The sequence below is a fragment of the Sparus aurata genome, chromosome 5 (assembly GCF_900880675.1).
Source record: "Sparus aurata chromosome 5, fSpaAur1.1, whole genome shotgun sequence".
Classification (NCBI taxonomy): domain Eukaryota; kingdom Metazoa; phylum Chordata; class Actinopteri; order Spariformes; family Sparidae; genus Sparus; species Sparus aurata.
In genome coordinates this window covers 2,398,504-2,421,395 of record NC_044191.1, presented here as the reverse complement: position 1 = coordinate 2,421,395, position 22,892 = coordinate 2,398,504, and the positions used below count along the sequence as shown (strand labels likewise).

General features: G+C 41.9%; 1 protein-coding gene across 4 annotated transcripts in view; it reads right to left on the bottom strand.

Moving 5' to 3' along the window:
- The window catches only part of tncb (tenascin Cb), an 88,175-nt gene that overhangs the window by 5,800 nt on the left and 59,483 nt on the right, over positions 1 to 22,892 (bottom strand). For 2 of the 4 annotated variants that reach the window (XM_030416831.1, XM_030416830.1), the window contains exons 7-18: positions 19,720 to 19,989; positions 19,146 to 19,331; positions 17,397 to 17,486; positions 15,204 to 15,467; positions 9,978 to 10,253; positions 6,013 to 6,285; positions 4,393 to 4,515; positions 3,310 to 3,453; positions 2,827 to 2,946; positions 2,000 to 2,143; positions 1,097 to 1,227; positions 857 to 989 (exon numbers count right to left, since the gene is read on the bottom strand). In XM_030416831.1, coding sequence (XP_030272691.1) covers positions 857 to 989; positions 1,097 to 1,227; positions 2,000 to 2,143; positions 2,827 to 2,946; positions 3,310 to 3,453; positions 4,393 to 4,515; positions 6,013 to 6,285; positions 9,978 to 10,253; positions 15,204 to 15,467; positions 17,397 to 17,486; positions 19,146 to 19,331; positions 19,720 to 19,989 — 2,154 coding nt within the window. The remainder of the gene's footprint in view (positions 1 to 856; positions 990 to 1,096; positions 1,228 to 1,999; positions 2,144 to 2,826; positions 2,947 to 3,309; positions 3,454 to 4,392; positions 4,516 to 6,012; positions 6,286 to 9,977; positions 10,254 to 15,203; positions 15,468 to 17,396; positions 17,487 to 19,145; positions 19,332 to 19,719; positions 19,990 to 22,892) is intronic. The other 2 variants (XM_030416832.1, XM_030416833.1) reach the window with 2 other exon arrangements.

The window sequence follows — 22,892 nt, the reverse complement described above, 5'->3', positions numbered from 1 at the left end:
AAGGTAAATTGAATAAAGCACATGATGCTCAATGTGCAGAGGGAGAGGCAGATTCCGTCTTTGTTTGTTTTTACCCAGCATGCATTGGGGGTCACGCAATAAATCAGGGTATTGTTCTTATATACGACTGTACAGCCGCTACTAGTACTGAAGTAGAGTCAAAAATGTCAGCCTCGGATAAATGCTGCTTCTGCTGTGCACAGACAGAACTCTTATCTTAACCATTTAGCTTATCTTTATGGTTCATGAGTTATGAATTTGAAATTAGGGCATTTGCCTTCTCACTGAATTATTAACAGTAATAAAAAATAACATGTCGTAATCTTCAACACTGATTCCAAAAAGGTTGGTATGCTGCTTTGTAAAATGTAAATAAGAACAGATTGGGAGCAAACAAACAGTTGTAGGAATCTCCTTTATAGAATCATGTGTTTGAAAAACACATTCATCCTTGCTTGTGAATGACTGAGCTGTTCATGGACACCCCATATACACCCAATCATGATACTATCACCTGGTAACAATGAACCTGTTTACCTGTGGAATGTTCCAAACAGGTGTTTTTGGAGCATTCCACAACTTTCACAGTCGGCTGTCGCTCCTGTTTCAACATGTTTGGAACATGTTGTTGGCATCACATTCAGAATAGGCGTAGGTTTTCAAAAAATAATGAAGTTCATAAGCTAAAACATTAAAAAATATTGTCTTTGTACTGTTTTCAGTTGAGCACATTTAGAAAAGGCTTCGCAAATAATCACAGCATCCAACTTTTTTAGAGTCAGGGTTGTATTCAATACATGGTTAAATGTGTTGCAACAGAGACACAGACCACCAAGACTGTGATCTGTCCACTCACTGGTGGTGAAGATAGTAGTGATGACTCTGCTCCTCTTAGGACCAGCAATGGCCTGCAGCTTGACTGAGTACTCTGTGGAGGCGCTGAGCTGAGCCATGTTATAAGAGACAGCAGTGGGACTCAGGACCACCTCCTGGAGGGGGAAACATGCTCAGACATTTTATTCTCCAACACAATGTATAGATTTAATGTATAACTGACCCGGCAGACCAGAATAAGTGGCATTGTGGTGCTACTTACTCGGATGGTGCCGTCGGCAGACTCGAAGCTGAGGATGTATCCGGTAATGTCAGCACGAGGCGGCTTCCAGGTCAGCATGCCGCTCTCTGTTTGGATGTTACTGGCTGTCAGGTCATGAGGGGCGTCCACATCTACAAACACAACGGCCTTTTCAGTAACTGTATCAGCTCCTTGTTGCCATGTCATTTAGGTTTTAATGAATCTTTCATTCACATATTTCTACTTGACATCTCTGCAGTCATGCAGCAATCCTGGTAATGTACAAGAAACAAACACCAGTACGTCAGCACAGGATTCTTTTTCAAACCAGCTCCTCCTCTTGGTTATCTCTGATCTAGATATTTTTTGTGCAATAATTCAACTCACGCAGTTTTTGCATTTTCTTTTGGCTGTGCAGTTTCATGTGCTAAGTTCTGCTGTTGTTGTACACATTGTGTTTAATTACTACTCTTTGCATAATTATTCAATACTATCTACATTGTAGTTATAGACACATGTATCTATTTCTACGTGTGTTCATATTTCTACTTGTACTGTATTTATTGTTGTCACATATCACAGTTTAATGCACATTTCTTTACAGGTATTTTATATTTCATTTACATTTTTTTGTCTTATTTGCTCAAGTCCCTTATTATCTCTTCTTTATTTATATTTTCTAATCTCTCTATACTGTTTTATTTTTATTCTAGGAAGGGAGCAACTGTAAGGTACCCAATAAAGTATTTCTCAATCAAACATCATGTACTTCTGTTTCAGATCAACACACAGTTTGTAGTTCCAATGAAAAGACTTAACATTTAACTGTACTCATGATGATCATTTAGATTAAGTTTGGTTCAATAAATCAACAGTTCAGCTGTCAGGATGGAAACAAATAAATTTATAGGAATCCATTCTCACCAGTGGTAAACTCAGTTGTCGTGGCTGCACTCTTGGCCAAGTCCCTCACAGCATAGACCTTCACAGTGTAGTGTGTGGCCGGCGTCAGAGAGCTCATCTCAAACTCCACAACGTTTCCTGACACGCGCTCCATCACTGGAGTCACTGGAACAACACAAACAGGCCGTATGTAAAGTTAGTACATTAAGGACGGACATGTAGGGCAAGAGGTCGATTATACAAGAGAAGGCAAACAGGGTTTGGACGGATGTGTCGGACAAATCTGACTCTTTATTTAAAACACAATATTGGAACACTACTCACATTGTTTCACTTAGATATGTTGGAAATTCGTCCCTCCCGTCTGGAAAACTTTCTTTGAACATTTTATTTTCTTTGCACACCTGAACTTATGCTTTGCAGTAAGTAGCAATTCTCATTAGTTCTTCAGTAAAAGGCAGTGATGACTATCTAATGATATTCATTGTTTTTGTTTTCATTATCATGATTCCACCATGAATAGTCGGAGTGGAACAATTGTGTTATGTATTAGATTTTGTGTACATTAGGGGAGGGAATCTCGAGGCCCTTCACCGTTCTATTTGATTTGTGCGAATTCAGAGGGTTGTGATGAGATTATAAAACAATTATAGATGCATCAACATTTTTGATGTAGCCTATATACAGTGCATGATTTTTCTCACTGTGTGACTGATTGCTACTTTGAAACATAGTGCAGCATAATTGTTACCTGCGATCATCATCATTGTCACAGAGGAAATCGCATGGCATCTGAGGATCAGTTTTCCCCTCCCCCTGGTGTACATGTATGTGTATACACTAGATACCTGAGTCTGCACTATAGGTGATGACATAGCCATCTACAGTAGCGATGGCGGGCTGCCAGAGCAGCAGAGCTTCTGTGTCGGTGATGTTGACCGCAGTCAGACCGCGGGGCTTATCCAGAGCTGTAACACACAAACACACGCACAGAATCACTGTGAGTTGACCATACTCAAATAAATCCGTATGCACAGAGTTGACACCTGTCCACTTTTAGGCATGCTGCTGCTTGAACACACGACTATAAACATGTTTGTTAAGAAACGTTGAATCAAACAGGGTCACAGATTAATTTTAGCTAATTAGTTGCTACTAGTTACTGTCTAGGTGATCAGTGCTATGAAACTGAATAGTCTTAGTGATTGTTTTAATTGTAGACAGTAGCTATAAAGTATCACAAACCTGCCAAATCCAGGCAAAACATTCATTTTTATTTCTAGCCTTCAGATAACGAATGTGCCTGTGTGCTAGTTCCACAGAAGTCTTACCTGTGGTGACGCTGTCTGAACCAGGCTCACTCTCCCTTTGACCCTTGACAGCAACAACAGTGACCTCATACGTGACCCCGGGGGTCAAGTTGGGCAGCACAGTTTGAGACTCAGAGCCATCCACTGTCAGTGTCTTAGCATTACCTGAGAGTCAGAAAAACAGCAAGATAGTAAAGTGAGGTAAAATGAAAGGATCAAAAACATTTCGAGCAGCCCTGTTGAAACTGAAGTTGAGGACATTGAACTGAGCATGAGTGCTCGTGGCTACTTAAGCAGCACTGTTGAAGTGTTAACAGCACCTGCTAACATTATCAGCAGAGGGACAGAGATGTGACTCAACCTCAGTCATGATAGTGGTGGCTGAGGAGCCTTGTTTTTCTGGGGTGGTGCACAGTGTGGTCACTAGGGGGCAGAATCGGTCCGTCGATCCCTGTAGCTGATGAAGGATTAAAGTTTTTTATTTTCGTTTTTTTAGAAAATGTTTTGTTGGCCTTTTTATGACTTTATTGATAAGACAGCTCAGAGATGAAAGGAGAGGGATGGGGGGGTGAAAGGTCAGCAGGTTGGAGATGAACCCTGGGCACTGCTCATTCTGATGATCAAAAAAAAGCTGAATATCAGTTCTGATAATCAGTCTACCCACAGTATACAGTAAATACATACATGTAAGTATATGTTCAATTTACTTTTACCTGTACTTTAAAAACACATTTAACATTAAGACTTTTATTAAAGTACTATTCACACTGATGGTAATATCTTTACCTTTACTCAAGTGTGACCACTGGGTACATTTTACTTTTTCAAAGTGATTTCAAAATCACCTTGTTGGTAAGAGTCTAAATATGCATGTAAAGAAAACCTTTTTTTCTGGATGTGAACAGGGATGCTTTTGAAGGTAAAACTATCAGCCCAAAGCTTTTGGGAGGATAAATCTTTATTTTAAAAATGCTTAAGTTCTTCCTTTTTTTAGTTCAATCAACTTGGGCGGTTTGTTGAATCAGTAGCAGTCCTATAAGAAGTGGCCAGTTCTTCCCTCTTTTAAGTAGAATGAATGAGTTACACTAATGACCTGACACTGACCTCCGTGAGCAGGCACATAAGTGACCTTGTAGCTGTCCACTCGAGCTCTTGGTACCACCCAGTGAACGGTGGCAGAGGTGTCAGTGACATCAGAGAAGCGGATTCCCTTGGGTGGACCCAGGTCTGGCACAAGAGGGACAGAAACAGTGGACAGGGGAAAAACACACAAAAATACAACGTTTAGTCAACATGTGTGCTGCCTTCTTAGACAGGTAAGGACTGGACAGTATGTGTGTCACCTATCATCAATAAACCCACAACATGGAGCGACACTGGTTAGTAATTTCAGCTTCAGGATTAAGCAGCAGACACCCATTGGAGCCAGGACAGCTCCACCACTGAAAGGCACTCGTTTTAGGAAAGAGCAAGAAAGAGTGTGAAAGAGAGAGCGAGGTAGATGGACAAAGGGGGCCCGGGGACGCCTGGGCTCATGGAGGGACCCTTCCCAGCTAACAGCAAGCCATAGTATCTTGCGTGACAGACCTGAGGAGATTAACTTGCCCACATTTCATGGCAACACAAAAGTGAAACATGCGCCACGAAACCCAAGAGTAAAGCTTTACCCCCAGGGAGGACAGGGGACACAACCACCCGCTCTATGTGACACAGATAACTGTAAACCCCCCCCCCCCCCGATAAGACACACACACACACACACACACACATACACACACATACACACACATACACATACACAAAGAGTGACTGTGACACACGGGACCAGGCAGTCTAAGACAACATTTTGGAGGAAGACTGGACGAGGACGACCCAATGAAAGAAGCAGGTTAAAAAGCAGAGTGGGAGCTGACTGCAACCCAGTTAGTAATTTCTGCAAACCACCAATATGTTGAACATTTCTATATGTTGCATCTTTTCTTCAGGTTCAATTTTCTTATTCATGTTGAGTCAATGCCATGCTTAGAAATAGAAATAGCTTAGAAATGGTTAGAAATAGGGCACGTTTTGGAGTAAAATACCAGTTCTTGTTTTTGTCATATTTATGACAGTCCAATCATTTGTTCAACATGACATGACACATACTAAAGAATTGTCAGTATGGTATGTAGCCTATGATACGTACATATGTGAACGTATCACTGGTTTGCAGAAACATTAACTGTCGACATTTCATCCTGGCAGCTGATGTGAGTTTTCAAGGCCTTTTCTGAAGCTGTAATGATGAGCTTCATCAACATAGTTGCTTCATTCCCATCACAAGAGACTGAAAACAACAGATTTTTAAGTAAAGGTTGTTATGAGTACATTGTATATACGTGTGTACAAGCCTACTCCTGATCCAGCGGCTGTCTGTGATCAGCCAATAGATGCTAACAGAAGGCACCCAGAGCTAGTCATCCTGAAAAATCATCACCATCATTAAAATGCATTAGTTTAAAGACAAAGACACTTTTGTCAAATTGCGGCATTAAATGCCTCTGAACACTGCCTTGTTATCAGGTTAGTAAGCCAAAGGATTTATGAGCACAGGTGTTAATAACCATATTTACATGCTGTTACCAAAAAGGCAAAATTGACACACTATGACGTCATTCCACATAGACTACGTTGACATTCCCAGCGCAGGGCTTCAGTTCACTGCTCTGACTTTTCACCGTGTACCTGTTCTCACCCCCTCCAGCACAGACTTGGAGCGTCTTCCCAAAATGAGCCCAAAGATTTCAATTTTGTACTCTGTGTCCTCTGTGAGATCTGTGATTGTTGCACTTCGCTCCTCGCCACCCAGCACCTGCTCTCTTGGCTGGCCTGTGCCTTCAGCCTGGCTGACCATTATGACAAAGGTGTCCAAGGCATCCTCTTCAGCCATCCAGGCCAGCTTAAAGCTCTCTGGGGTGACATCGGAGACTAGGAGAGCCTGCACCTCTGGTTCAGCCTCTGAGTGACAGGGGAAAGTCAGTTTTCCTCCTCTGTGGGAAGAGTGCTTTGACATTTGAGGAACACGGCAGTGAAAGAGGGTGTATCAGTCTTTTTGCAAATGGCAGAAATGGAGGTTCAGCATTAGTCAACAAATAAAGAGTTTACGAAGTGAAAAGAGAAGAGTTTTCTGGTAACAGGCAATAAGTGGTAAGTTGTGAAGCAAATGAAATTATCCAGCTGCATTCTATTGAAGATTAGTTAACAAGATATATTAAAGCCACAGCAGTTAGTAAGATGAAAAAGTGATGTCACGACTGTGACTGTGACTGAAATTCATCCTCACAAAATGTCATTAAAACATTAGCAGAATATTTATTCAGAATTCAAACTGAATCTGGCATTTCTATGTCTGTCTAGAAATTTTTAAATATAGAAAACAGACTTGTGTGATTCATATCTAAATGTAAATTATATTTCTGTCTCTTCGATTTGAGCCTGTGGTGTTGAATGAGCCAGAAGTCTTTATCTAATCTGTGTCTCCAAAGCTTCCATGTTGTGGTGGCTAACTGTGTCAGCAAAAGTAGCCATGCAGGAGACTGGGGTTTAAGTCCCAATAACTGTAAAAGCACGTTTGTGGTTATGTCATATTTTGGCGTTGCTGTGCAGCTGACGACTATGTAATGTCTGGATGCTGGCACAACTTCCATCTTGGAACATGAACCACGTGAACAGGACGACTTGTTTGGCAAACAGTGGTCAAACCACGTCTCAGTGTTTGCTAGGTTAATATACTGGCAAGTTCAGGTCTTTGCCTGTTTAATTCCCAATGAAACAAATCACATGATCCTTAAAATTCAATTAAAGCGTATGTTTTAAAAAAGTGACAGATCGGGTCTGACCCATCTCGCTCTTGTACAATTCCATGAGATTAAAAATGAAGAGGCTTTGTCAAACAATAGCGGTTTTTATTTCTCACTGTACAGTGTAGACGGATCCATGTGCATAAAGATGGGAGTGTGTGCATGTGGTGCTGTAAGAGCTGGTAGTTAAACAGTCATTTGAAGCAGCTAATAAAGGCAGTGATAGGAAGAGAGGCTGGGAGACAGCAGGACCATACAGCTGGAGAAAGGCTCTCTTTTTCCAGAGGATGAGTCCGCTGAAGCTAATTAGCCAGGGAAACTTCCGGTAGCAGCAGATGGATACATGGATTCGACAGAGCTTTTAAAGCAGCCTGGATAGAGGCAGATATAAGTGGGCTCAAGAAAGCCTCAATAAAGCCCAGCGCCACTGCTCATTAAAACACTACACCAAATGTGAGGGTCTCAGGGGTCCTTGAACTAGCCTGAAACCCTTTTTTTATTGTGAGGGAAAACACATTGAGGCATTTGTTGTGAGAAGAAGTGGTGGAAATGAGAAGCAGCGCAGACAAATCCCAGGGAGCTGTCACTCTTCATTAGCCGCCAGGCAGCTTTAGCTGGTCAGTGGAAGAGAGGGAGGGCCACATCCATCAGCTAACATGTGGTAGCTTGCTACTGATTTCACCCCGCCACCACTTCTACCCCTCTACCCCATCTCCCTCCACACCGCCTCCCCCCCAAGACCTGAGTGAACACAATCCCTGCTCACAAAAGGGAGCCTGTTATTGGAGGAGGTACGTGCCGGCGCCAGCTAACCTGCTGAAAAGCGGTCTGCAAAGCAGAAGCCCAGAACTCGTTCCAGTCTTGCCTGATAGTCTAACTTTAGGAGTGCAGCTTGTGGTCATATGAATTACAACTGAGTGGAGCTTGTTCCGGGCGCTGTCTACATCTCTTTGTGGTTCCATCAGTCATTTGTTGTATAAAACTCCCTCTCTGTTAATCAGACGTTCCTCAAACCCTTTTCAGAAGAGGACTTTATTTTAGCGACGATGTCTCTCTCCAGTAGACCGATGCCGACCACCGTGCAAAACATAATCAAATTAGTCAGCACTTGTATTCACAAGTTGGAATGTTTTATGGATAAAGCAATGCTAATGAAAAATGCTAAGATGGTTAAAACAGCTATTAGCATGCAGACAATGGGCAGTGTTGAGCGCATGCCATATTCTGCATGGCCCCAGAAGCCCCTGGCACCCTAGCACCAGAGCCCAGGGGCAATGGCAGCATGAGAATGAAGAGCAGTCCAGCTTGGGAAACTAGGGATGCATACAGAAGAGAGGCCTCACACAAAGTGACAAAGGCGCCTCAGGGTTTTTTTTTTGTTGTTGTTTTTTTTTGCCCTCTGTCAGTCCTCCCATCTTTCTTCCACTTGACTGATTCTCATCAGTTAAATGCTGAATGATAATGCCAACGGTGGCTGACATAAAAAAAAGATCAACCAACCTGAAACTGCTTATTTTTTTACTTCTTGTCTCATCAAAAAGTTTTTTTAAAGAATGAGTTACTAAAATTCTGTCATTATCTACTCAACCATAGTTTTGTAGTCCATAAAACATTTCTGCAGACAGTGTTAACAACTGAAGCAGCTGGGGACTTGTTTTAAATGTAAAAAAAAAATAAGAAAAACAACAAACATAGAATGCTTCATACACTTCCTCTGGTGTAATCCAAGTCTCCAGAAGATTCCAAATTAATATGAAAAGATGTTATTTACATCCTTCTTTGAGCCAAAATCATAACTGTAGCTGCCAAGCTAAAAGTGCTCACCCCGTCTGAAGTGGGTGCACGAATGCCACTGCGCATCACAGGTGAATAGATAATGACTGAATCTTAATATGTGTGAACTTACTCTCAAAGGTGACGTAGAGGATGTCGGTCTTCAAAATCTGTTCTGGCCCAGTTACAGCACTCTCAGCTTTGCCCCTCATTGCCTCATTGAAGGCTATGTGTTGGCTGACATCTTAAAGGTGGATTAAATGTGTATCTGCAACTGTGACAGTTTGACTGCTTGGACAGATTAGATGTGTTTTGTGTGGGTGCTGCGGCAGTGTTAGTGTTAGCCCATCTCAAACACTCTCCCTGTATCAACGGAAGGCCTATGTGCATGATGGATGGCTGATGATGGTTGAGGTTTGGGGATTTGGATTGTGCGTGCTGTCTGAATGACAAGGAGATGTTGTTTACTCCATGAGGAATAACTTCCACCACACTGGTTGATAGGTGTATTGTCTTAATACATCTTTTTAAAATGTACTTGCAAGGCTGAAAGTAAACAGTTGTGCTCAGACAATGGGAGCAGAGTTGTTGCCTTAGAATATATCCATGGGGATGAACAAAACAAGCCTCCATCCCTACAGATACAGTATCAAGATGGTTCCAGTCACAAAGATCTGTCAAATTAAGTTTTTTGTGTAAAAGATGCCAGCCTTAGTTAATTATTCTGCCTCCAAGGATCTTGCTTCCAATTTTGCTAGATCACTTGTTTTTAATATCCTTGCAAGCCAATGATGCTGGCAGATTTATTACTTAACAAGGCTTACATTTTGTAAGGCTATGGGGAATTGACAGTGATAATTCAAGTCTTACAGCATAAAAGAAAACACAAACAACTGCTCCTGTAACACCCAGCAGGGTCAATGTAACAGTGTTGAAAAGCTGCTCCAGAGCTCTTTGAAAAGACAAACACCATGTGTAGGTCCACACAGATAAAAACACTGGTTAATTCACTGTGTTCAGCAGAAGAAGATGGAAGCGAAGGAAAGAGCGAAGCCCCAACGTTGACGGCTTTGATACCTGTGATGGTGTCAGCAAAGACAGGATCTAAGACGGCCCCCCTGTACAGCCCGTACAGACTGGCCCTATACCAGGTGGCGGGGGACAGGCCAGAGATGGTGAGGCTGCGAGCGTGGGCGGGCACCGTGTGGTTGTGCCACTCGGCGCCCGTCTCTGCATCGGTAACCTCAATCAAAAAGGCCTGGAAGGCCCCGTCCTCAGCAGACCAGGACAGGAGGAAGCTGTCCCACGATACATCGCTGACAGTGACGTTGGTCACCACAGGCTTCTCCTCCTCTGGGTGATTACAAGCACATCAACATACAGTTACAAGACTGGGACAGACATACAGCATGAAGACCAAAGGGTAGACCGATACAGCTTTTTCAAAACCCATTCTGCCATTTTTTGGACTGAATCTCAACTGACCGGGAGTAGACAGCAGATTTTAAAAATCCAGAATTGGCTAAATATATCGGTCCAACCTTATAACACACAAGCATACACAGACCCCAAAAAGTTATTTTCGTACCCTACTTGTTGACAACATGGTACATTATGCAAGATACAAAACAAACAAGACTTAGCTTCAGCTCAACAGTGAGTCCTCCTTGATAACGTCTACTACAGAAATAACCCTGATATTGACGATCTCTCATTTGTTTTTCAATCATTTCATTTTGCTGTCAAAAGACAAAAGGTCTTCACTTGGTCTGGAGTGGAAATATTCCTTTATTTCCACTACAAATAGAGTCAAAAAAAAATCAGCCTCATTATCATGTATTCATATATTGAATATAGCCATCTCCTCTACATTTGCATTTAAGTGGGAAGACTTAAAGACAAAAGGCAGCAGGCAGACATGCTGATGCAGCTAGTAACCATTAATGGCTGTGAATTATCCATTAACATTTGAAGGTGCAGTGTAGCCCAGCCAGAATGGCAGTGGTACACTGTCCACTTCAAACCTATGGGGAGGCCTTGCAGAGCCATGCACAGCAGCCTGTAACTGGATGTTGAGATAAATGTTGAGAGCACCACAAACACAACTCACTTCATCTTCATTTTATTGAAGTGAAGGCAGATATTTCAGAATTATTGTTTAATTTCCGCCTCAGTTCTGGTTGGCACATGCAGTTGAAGGTGTATCGTGACTTCATCAAACGGGCTCCTAAAATATCACCCTCTCATTCTGATATCTGACATTTGCCCACTCATTCATATCGTTCTTTAGTGTATTTGTGTTTGAGGAGGCTTCTAATGCAGGCAGTGTCTGTGCTTGGATACAACACTGCACAGATCAGGTTAGCGCATGCAGGAGAATTTTCATGGGTTATGTTCTATGTTTTCCTCTACAAAGCTCATGCACTATCAACATATGAAGTAAGACATACCAACATAATGCCTAAAAAGATGGCAATAGATACATAAAGTGACTGTTTTTGGGTTGTCAACACCACTCTAGTGCAGTAGTATAAAGAGCAAGCCTGAGCTGGGGGTCGGTTGGATGGCTCATAGACTGGACTTTCCCTCTGGAGACTGAAATTCATGTCTCGTTTATCACCAAGAATCAAGAGTGATATGTTTTTAAGTTATGTTACATAAGTAAATTAATATACATACGTGGTGTGATGTGATTGACGCTAAGTTATGAGACTGAATAAAGTTATTTTAACCCTAACAAGTTTTGGTGTCTTAACATAACCAAATTGCAACGGTTTGACAGCACTAGTAACACTCAAGAAGTCATAAATGTCATGATATGTGAAGATTTTGTCAGCAAAGTTTTTTTAAATGTCTAAGCACACATTGCATAGAGAGAGCAGATGCCACACCCTTTCCAGTGGACCCCATGCGACCTTATTTCAGAAATACTTTGTATGCTAGCGAATGGAAAGAGACAACTCATTTTTGATCATGTTTGAATTTTGCCATGAACTACATATGACATTTGTGAATTGAAAAATCATTTTCGGGGTCAATAAAGTCTCAGTTTGTCATGAAACTGATTGACGTTGTCTCATTGAACACTCACTAAAACCTGGAACTTAAAGATTGTAGAGCTGCTCACAGAGCTGACAAACCCACCCTTTCTGTGCCGAACCATTATTTTGGTGACGTGTGTTGAGAGAGACGATGTAGATCACTGAGCGGTTTAACACAAAACTAGATGATTTTACTTAAATTGACTTGACAAATATCTTTTAAATTGACAGACAACATGTAGTTCATGGCTCACCCCAAACAGGATAAAACATTTATTTGTCTCTCTCCATTCACAACCATACATATTTCAAGAGAAGTTCCCTTGAGGACCGAAGGAAAGGGCATGATTCAGCTCTCTATAGAGTATTAGTGCTTACTCTATAACAGAGCCTTTACTTTGAGAAGATATCTTGAAGTTGGATATTACGTATAATTGGTAACTAGCCCTTAACATGCAACACTGATACTAGAGGGGTAGGTAGAGCATCATAGTTTGACGCCAGTGATCAAGCTGCTGTATTTCACCAGGTGGGGTTGAGAATGTGTTGGATCAAACATACAACACAGTGCACAGAATCTGAATCTGTTCAGTCCTACCCTGGGTTTGTCATGCCATGTCAAACATGAAGTCAAACATGTTTGTTCAATTTTTGTTTGTACGAATATGGGCATTGAATTTTGGGACTACTGCTGGACTCATTACCATTTCCATGTCTGCTGGCATTGTTCCCTGTGCTTAACTCTTCCAGTCAGATGATTAGTTTAAATTATGATAATCCCGGCTTTTGTCTCCTGATTTCCCAGTTTTAATTACATTGGTTTGTTCCTGCATCTTCCTTTCTACTTTTGTAAGAAGCTGGATTTTTACTAGTACATTTCAGCTTGGTATTGATTCTTAGCTGGTCAGCTAAGCAGCTTTTCAGAAACACTCGATAACAAATTCTTGTAATCCTTTCGATGATTGTCAGGCATGAGTAGAACCCCCAACCTCTATCAAAATCTCGTCTGACCTCGCTCAACCCCTCCTCTTTATCACGATCCCTCCTGTAAAACGAGCGCGATCTGTGTTTGCACTATGTGTCGAGAGATGATAAAGGCTGCAGATCGGCCCGGCTGTGGATTAGGGGGCTACTGATTCTGGGAGACAATGTTTTAACAGGAGTCCCAGCATGTGGCCTTTTATCTGACAGACCTACAGTTCATCGTGGTCAAATCACACAAAACCAGAGGGGAGTGGGGCTCACGCCAACAATTATCACATGAATGAGCACTGTGCAGGGCGAACACATGTCCATTGAACCCCCTACTGCAACCCCACCCCACCCCACCCCACCCTACCTCACACCACCCTACCTCACACACACACACACATACACACACGCACGCACACACACACACACAGTTTCATCTCACTCTTTTAGCCTGTCAGTCTTTCTATAACACATGACCACACACACAAGTAGACATTAAGAGTAAACATATACACATGCACACTCACCCACCCACGCACATACACACACACAGAGAAGTCTGTATTCTGTTCTTCTTGGCAGCGTGCAGCAAAAGACAGTTATTGCTCACCATATCGATTTTTGCCCATAACCATGCATTTAATGGGCCCTCATTGCATAACTGGAGTATTTCCTTGTGAAATGTCTGACTTGGAGGCACCCTGACCGCAGCACCAAAAATATGCCACAATCACCCCATTTGTCTTTTTCTTTTTGTGGTACATTTTTTTTTTTTTTTTTTTTTTTTTTTTTAAACAGGGAAAAAGAATAATAATCCCACATGCTATAAATGAGCCTCGGGCTGGGGGTTGGGTAGGGGTACAGACAGAGTGACTTACATTGAGAAGTTAACAATGAATTCAATTCATTGCCTCGGTTTGGCTGCAGTACTGAAGGATAAAAAAATGAACCTGTGGTTAATGAGAACTGGTCTAACCCACGCCACCAGCTATAAACCTCATGGAAACAGTGGGCTTCATTCAGAAGAGCCTCTGTCTCACACACATTTCATAATACAGTGAATATCCTGCATCTCTCAGCCTCAGTCTCAGCCTAGCTACTATTAGTCAAAGGGAAAACTTAATACCTCTCTGCTTTGTTTCGAGAGGCCAGCTTACCTAAAGGATGAAAGAAAATCTCACTTACTTCTAGTGGTATAAATGCAGATTTATGCAAGTGATCTCTTTCTCACTCTGAGTTTAAAGTATTTTTTAAATGACATTCAACGATGGTCCCTCTGAAGGGGCTATTCTGGATAACCCAATGAACATACTTTCAACAGGTAGGTGACAATGTCAGGGCTGTTGGTGAACATCTGTGGGCCAACTTGTGGTGTGTCCTGCACTGCTGGTGCTAGCCGACCCTTGTCAGTGGCCTTTTGGCCTACAAAGCATGTTGAAAGGGCAGCAGAGCCCATCAGTGAGAGATAACACTCCGATTGGCCATTCGGTGGACTGTATCAGTGCACCAGAAGAGAAACAGAAAAAGAAAGGGAATGGAGGTTTGGAGGTTTGTCCAACGGTTTGTCCTTATTTTTCTCCTCTGCTTCTTCACCAGTACCATTTGTCACATTGTCTCGGACATGTTCCTAATTCGAAATGACTGTATTAGCGATAGGGCTGTGGAAATGGTGGGTAAATGTTGCTTTATCAGAACAACATTTTGTTTATCCACAGTCCTGAGTCTTTCGGTTTCCCTTTTGATCAACAAATAGACTACAGCCACCTGGTCTTATAGGGAGGTATTTCCTCCAATGCAGGCTCAGAATGTACAAGCTAGGTGGCCGCTGGCTACTGTCTATGCAGGGTGTTCCAGAGCAGCTTTTTGGCTGAGAGACAGGCAACGTGAGGTGAAGCAACAGTCAGCCTTCATCACCACTAGTTCTTTTATGTTGGTTTGCTGTGCCCAGGTGTGCCTAATAGAAAGCAGTTTAACTAAAAACTATCCGGGCAACGTCTTTGGGTTAGAACTAGGAAAGTGTTTCTGGAAAACCAAAATTATCTGCATGACTACCACTTGAGGTAAGTGAGAATGACTATTGTGAATGACTATTTAAAATTAGGGGTGGGCTAAGATTGGGTAGAGAATGGCCAATGCCAGAAATGTTATCTGGATAGTAATATAGCAAGTATCTGAAATGTCAGTGTTTGAGATCAACACAATAAGCTTCCTCCTTCTTTCACTTCACTCTTGCACTATGGCTTAGTCGGGAACATTGCTTTTGAGGGTGTGTGTTTGTTGCAGTTCTGACCTGTCGGTGCTGAGATGGTTGCAGGTGCACTGGTCCTGCGGCCCCTCTCGGCAGTGATGCTGATGGTGTACAGCATGCCAGGTGTAAGACTCCTCAGGGTATGGGACTCAGAGCTGCCTGGGACCACCTCCTCTGCCCTGTGGCCATCAGCAGATACATAAACCAGTCTGAAGGAGTCCAGTTTGGCCAGGGGGCTTTTCCATTCCAGCATCATGGTGGTTTCTGTCACTTGTGCAACAGTCAGGTCCTTGGGAGCATCCAGGGCTGAAAGGTAAAGAAAAAAGACGTTGCTCCCTTTTATTATAGTAGTTAAAACTTTAAAAGGATTATCACTGAAAGAGCCAACATGTTTAAACCATTGGGTCTTTATCAGGGCTCTTTGTGGCCCCACCAGTATAGTAGCCACAGCCAATAGGAAGCGATCAAGTGACCCAGACGATAACTAACAGGTGGAACAAATATAAATATCAGAACAATGAAATAACAAGGGATGAAATGACATCAAATTCAAATGCACACAACACACAGGATATAGACACCCATATGTATAATACCACAGAGTGCATTGATAAAAGGGGGGGGGGCACAGAAAAAGAATAACAGAAAACAAGTCAGAGACAAACTCATCTATGAATCCAAAAAAATTCCCTTTGGTTAAGTTTCCATAAAGGTTTGATGTGCTCTAAAAACACATTACTGTCTTCTAAAGTGTCTAGTATGGGTTGTTGTGATTCCTTATTCTGATGGAACATATTTTGTACAGCCTATGAAAATAAAGCCATCTCAATGTGGACGAGGGGGACGGTATATAGTAAAAAGTAGTGTTACAGTCATGACATTTTCAGAGACTTGTAAAGAGAAAAGAAATAGATTCATGAAGCATCTAAGCCCTTAATAGAGCTCCAGTGAAAAACATTTAGGACCCAGGACTGAGAAAACTTGACAACAAGGTTGAAACGCTACTTAAAATACGTGAGAATTAACAATGAATTGACTCTGTAGCAGCTAGCACACATGTTGCTAAGAACTGACAGACTTTTATCTCTGGGATAACATTGAATGCAGTGTTTCCCTGCCCTCGATTGGTACCAACACCACTGGATCAGCTGCAGAGGCTCCACAACTGTCAGAGCATGGGTGCTAGACAGAGAGCATCATGTCCAGTCAGGACCTGGGCTGAAGTCATCTGCAGCAAAGGCAAGTCCAGTAAGAAGATAAATGAGAGAGCACCAACAGTCTCTCCACCCCTTGAACTGCTGTTGCAAGTGGTCAACCGCTTCCTTTCTAAGATAAAAGCTTTGGTCATGTCCTTGCTCAGAGTGCTAGGACTCCTTGCTAGAGGTTTTGAGGCGAGCTCTCTAGGGGTGTTCTCAGAATGTTTGTCATTAATGCCCCTGGATACAAGGGCACTGCTAAGCATTGCCCAGTTCTGCCCAGTGGCCACTCACAGTAATTCCCTTGCGGCCCAAAAAGCATTTTCACTAGAGCACCATTTGAAAAGGGAGGTCTGTTAAAATGTTGACAGGACACCTCCAACTGCAGACAAAGTCAATTACAACTCTTTCCTCTTTCTCATTTTTGATCCATGAAAATCCGTGATGCCATTACAAATCTATAGGCTGAGTGGGAAGTCACGGGCAGGACCAGTGGGAAAGACAATACAGGGCATAGTCAGTGGGCCGCTTAACCGGTGAGTAAACCTAGAAAAAACTTTTTGGATGTAAATGGAATTTCAATTGGGCTTTTCAAGTCTACTGACCACTCAAAGCGCTTTACAATTATCAGATTCCCTTTTCACACACACATTCATACACTGATGTCAGAGGCTGCCATGCAAGGGCCAACTGCATATCAGGAGCAATTTGTGGTTCAGTATCTTGCACAAGGATACTTTGAAATGCAGCCAGTGGAGATAAGGATTTCAAACCAGTGACCTTGCGTTGTGCCAGGTCAGCAATTCTCACACTTGACCGAAAGGCGCCATCTTTGGATATACTTGCTAGTTCTATTTACAGTCTATGCTTTGCAGTTACTCTGGCTTTTGCTGTTCCAACTACCAGCCCACTTTTCTAAGTAAAGCATGTTGGTTTAATGTCAGAGGAGAAAAAGACAACAGTGTGGATACAGTAAAGGCACATATACAGTATGAAGAGATTATATAGGTACAGTACTGTGCAAGTGAAAGCATCTTACCAGTCACTGCATTGGTAGTCGTCGGCAGACTCTCCCGCTCATCTTTCACTGCAGTCACACCCATACCATACTCTGTTCCAGGTCTCAGGCCTACATAACGAGGGGGAAAAAAAATGTGATACAGAAATAAAAAGCAATGTCATGCTTTGTTCTTACAAATCCACTGAGGTGTCACCAAATGAACGATGCGGGGGGGGGGGGGGGCTCTGTAGTCAAGTGGCCAGCTGTTTCAGTTAATGGCTCCACTGCCTTTGGCGAACACAAAAAGGTTCTCATGTGGTTTGATCGCACAATAGATTTCAGCCTAATTGCATTTCATGGTAAGCCTGTGCTCACTGTGGAACGTAAGTGTTGTATTTGCATTGATGGATCTATAGGGCCCTTGTCGAGGAGCAGAAACACTACTTGCTATGATACAGCAGGCTCTGGAGGCCCTTTGGTCTCTACAATTAAGCCGTCTCTTGGCCTGATCGCCTCTAATTCCTTTATTAACTCCCACAGAGGTCATCGCACACAGAGTTTTGCAGCATGAAATTACGCCTAATGCCCAGGAAACTCATTATCAATAAAATCATGAGCGTGAAGGCAATTACAGATAATAACTGTGTGAAAGAAGTGCTGAGGTGTGTGTGGAGTGCAGAGGGGGTCTGCTGAATGGTCTCAGTGCTTTATTTCAAGGGATGGGCCTCCCAAGGACAAAGAATTGGGCCATACAAAGACACTATTAGCCTGTTTTATTGGAAGCTTTGTTTTTGTTTCTTATGGTGTCTAATCCTACCATGCCACAGCAGAGTGAAGAAACAAACACATCCACCTCAAAGCATGGCTTTATATTGTCAGCAGTGCAGATAAAAGAAAAATGCATTGCTTTTCTTGTTTGAGCAAGATCTCACAGTGACACAAACAGCAGTGTTATTCCATTTAAGGTCTGAATGCCAACCCCCCCTTGGGTGGCTTTCTAATAAACTGAGCCTTTTGTAGACGGGCAAACATTTCACAACACAAAACAAAGGCAACCCATTTTGGAAATGAGCAGGCTGAATATAGCACTGGCCATTTTACAGGGACCACAAATTAGGAAAATAAACACTTCATACTATATTCTGCTGACCCAAAGGTTGTTCTGATCAGGTGCTGGTTTACAACTACTCTTCAACTCATAAATCCTTGGGTGGCTTATTAACAATTGGCAGGTATTAGATTTTTTTGAGAACCTGTAAACCCAAAAGTTGTTGATGTCTAATAAATGGCCTATGACTGATAAGTAAATTAACTTTTTACAATAACAAATTAATTAGTTACAGCTTTCACTCTTGATGAAGATTGATTTATTAATGAGAAAGTGCTAAACAATTGTATGTAGTAGCTACAGTATACTGTATGTACACCTGTACAATTTGGCAGAGCCAGATATATTTCTTTTTTTATTCCAAACATTTCTCTTCCTTTTGCTTTGTACTATTTTTTTCACATATGCAGACGTACTCCACAAGACCTGTAAACACAGTTAATGTGTAAAATGGTTTTGGATACCCCTTAAAGGTGGTGTACTACCTGTACATTAATGTAATGTATAGGGGTTTCTATTTCTTAACACATAAGGGGGGATGAATATTTAAGAAATTGTGAAAACTAAAAAGCCCACCAGCCCATTATTTTACACTGGTGTCTGTGTCTGTTCTGTTCACGCTGATAGTAGTGATATAACCTGACTGGATGTTTTTTGTGTGTGTTTCTGGGATCCAGTACCGCTGATCTTGGCCTGGGTGCTGTCCTTGGGTCCGGGGGGGAAAAGCAGCTCTCCATGCTCGCCTCCAGACAGAGGTCCATACTTGATGCGGTAGTTGTCCACCTGAGCTAGACTGTTCTTCCACTCAAGAGTGATGCTCTCGTCCGTCAGCTCCACTGTCTGCAGGTCTCTGGGGGCATCCAAGTCTACAACACACAAATGTCATTGTGGTAAATTTAGACCTATCCTAACATAAATGTAAGTGCAGATGTAATCTAGGACCAAATCTTATGTACTGTTAAAGCCAAGTCTGATACGGGCAGATTTTTCTCATTTGTCTTTGACATTTAGTCATTCAAAGAGCAAACACGTCCACATACACACGTCAGCAGGATAACCTCCCTCGTAAACATATAGACAGAAGTAAAGTATGTGTGGTCCAGGCCCCCAGCTGACACACAGCTCAATGAACTTGGCTGTAATAAACAGTTATTGGCTGGGACTGTTTTTCTTCTGGGAAGAAGGTGGTAATATATGATGTAAAACATTCAGGTAGAAAACACTGAACAGCAAATCAAATTATTGCTGTCTGACCTGTAAGGAAAGACTCAAAGACAGGAATGCTGGTCCATTCTCCCCTCCGAGCCGTCAGAGACACCTCATACTGGGAGTCGGGGGTGAGGCCTCCCAGGTGGTACTGGGTGTCAGTAGAGGACAGCTCCACCATGGTACGGTCAGCAGGGTTGGATCTGGGCCCATAGGAGACGGTGACCCCATCCACCTCAGCCACGGACTGGAGCCAGGTCACCAACGCTGTGGTATCTGTCACATCACGCACATCCACCTGACTGGGGGCATCAATCCCTGGAGAAGAAGGCGTGGGGGGTTGAAGGTTAAAAGTACCTTATTAGCAAAATTCCAATGTCTTTCAGGGTGCACACACATATGATTGGAGGTATTTGATGAAAGGCTGTTAATATTGACTTGTTTATGCAGTCAAAGGCGTTCTGTTCTGTGTTGTGCTTGGAGCCAGTAGTTTTATGTCAGCAGACTTAATTTCTAAACCAAAGTTAGCTACTGTTGCTCTCCATTTTCAAAGATGAGACAGGCACTGAGATGAGGCACTCATCTTAAACATTATACAAGTCAATTGCTACAAATTGCGAAGAACACAATTTTTACACATGAAATATCACAGGACCATCAAAACGTGTTTATATTGGCAGTACAGTAAAAAGTATGTCCAGTGTGAACAGATGGAATGATTTCAACAAGACAAACTTGGTTCAGTGTTAATATGGGCAACTTGCTAAATTACTACATTATTTTTACAGCTAGATAGCCCGGGATGGGAGAATATACCCAGATGGAGGGGCTTCTACCGAGCTCCCACTTGCTCCAACTGAAAATCTGCTTTCAAATCTTAAAGGGATATTCCGGTGTAAATTTAATCCATGGTCTAACACACCGTGAAACTGTGTTAGACTCCCTCTCGAGAGATAAAGTTTGCAGACCGCTAGCTAACGTAGTTTTAGCATCCTCAGAAACGACCGCACAGCAACAATACATTGCAGTAAATGGGTCCAAATATAAAACCGCCATCAAAAAGCCACAAATAATGCTCAGAACAGCACCAAACTTCAGCAACATTAGAAACAGGGTCCCAGCACATATTTCGGAATTACACCGGAATATCCCTTTAAGTAGTATAATGATGACCACCAAATTTAAATGAATATAGCCACGGGTTCCATCACATAATGTAAAAGAAGGGTCATGCAGACACAGTCACATACCTGATATTACCATTGATTTACGTTAGAGGACTGACAATATATTCATTGGAGAAGAAGACGAGGGCTTTGGATTAAGAGTTGTGGCCTTTGAGGCGACTACTACTTACGGCACCAATAGGTTCATTAGTAATTCATTACTTCTCCCCTTTCTCACTATGAGGTTTCTGAAAAGTTAGTAGTCCTGCTGTGTTGTATTATGGCAAATGAATCCCCTTGAACCTTGGAGCAGTAGATAACAAAAACTGAGTTGTTTTACTGTCAAACTTGTTGATGTCTAAGTTGTATTACTTTCCAGCTAGAATTTGTTTGAGCAGAAGTAGACATTTTTCATCAAAGATATATGACTGGTAGTGCTGGTGTCCTGCTTTACTCATGGATGAAACTGAACCCTGACCATAGACCATGAAGGCATGAAGCACATGATTGAGTCAGTAGGGTTGGTTTTGTTTGAAGGCATAGAGCGTCAGGGAGTTAAATGACGACAATACAGTCATTTCAGCAATGCAGGTACTGAAAAATGTGACAGCCCTCTTGCATTTACAAGGCTATTGAAACTACTAACAGATCAACTCCCAACCCCATGAAGGGCTCCTCTCCACGGCTGCTGAAACAGATTTGTCACACACAAGCAACTTCAGGAGAGTCAACCCTCTGTGCAGCACTGATAAAATGAATAATCTGGATTTGAGGTGAACACAGATTTGTCTTCTGAGGAGGCTGCGAGTGTCTCGTTTTGGTGTCACGATACCATCCTCCTGGGAGGCCAGCGCCCCTCTTAGCCTAGCTGCTTGACTGACGGACGGCAGAGGGAAGAGTGGCAAGGCTTGCATCACACAAAACCCCCTCAGCATGCAAATTCCACGGTACGCACCCACAAGCCGGTGTAATGGGCGATATTAAGAGAGTCTGAGTGACACGAAGAACTCTGAACCTCATAATCCAAGTAGTGCTGACACATGGTCATACATATGTGTGTGCATGAGTGCATGCAATAACAGTGGATATGAAAAACAGTTATTTCCTTTGAATTTGGGATCTTTTCTTGCATTTCAAGGTTTTTTTATGTAATACATTCGTTACAAATTTTTGGTCAAAAATGCACTGAAATATTTTTTGATGCCAGGTTTTTTCATCACTGCTAAATGTCAAAGTGCAAAGTAGCTTATCCTTTCTGATTTAATGATTTGATTTAAAGAGAATCGCATTATAACAAGATTCATGTTGCAATGTTATTACTACATTTAAATACTATCAAGAAAAGTCTCTTGTAGTAAGACCATCTTACTTTAAATTGTTACATGACAGTTACAAAATTTTCTTGTTACACAGAATTAACTTTTCAACTCCCAGCCAGTACGGAATGAAGATACATAAAGCCTAGATAGAGACATGCTGCTGCCAGATGACTGGACATAAAGAATGATGATGTGCCTAAAGGACGGAACCAATCACAATGTTTGTTTACCAAAACTTCCATGTAGAAAAAACCCATTGGCCACGTAGCATACATATACTTTAATTTGCTTTCTTTAAAAATGTTTCTAGTGTATACATTGCCTTCATCTTAAATGCATGTTTAATGATTTCATAAGAGGGATGCAGAGCAATTTCTTTTGTTGCCTTAATGATGTCATCATTAATGGTCATAAATAATATATGAAATATGTTGGAAGTTTTACCCTAACAAAACTGTTTGCAGGCTAGATTAGGAGTTTAACAGACAACAAGCTACTTTAATACGTGATGAAATAACACAAAATAATGGCTTCATTTTAACTGCAGAGCTTTGGTCACTATTCAACAACTGGGCCAACAAAATCAAACCCAGAGACTACTAAATTTTACACATTTACATTTTAAATTTTTTAAAATAACAATTTCTCATACCAGTAGTTTAGTTTTATATATTTGATAAGTAAGTAGTTGTTATTTGTAACAAGATAATAAGATGAGTTTTTATGTGTTTCCTTT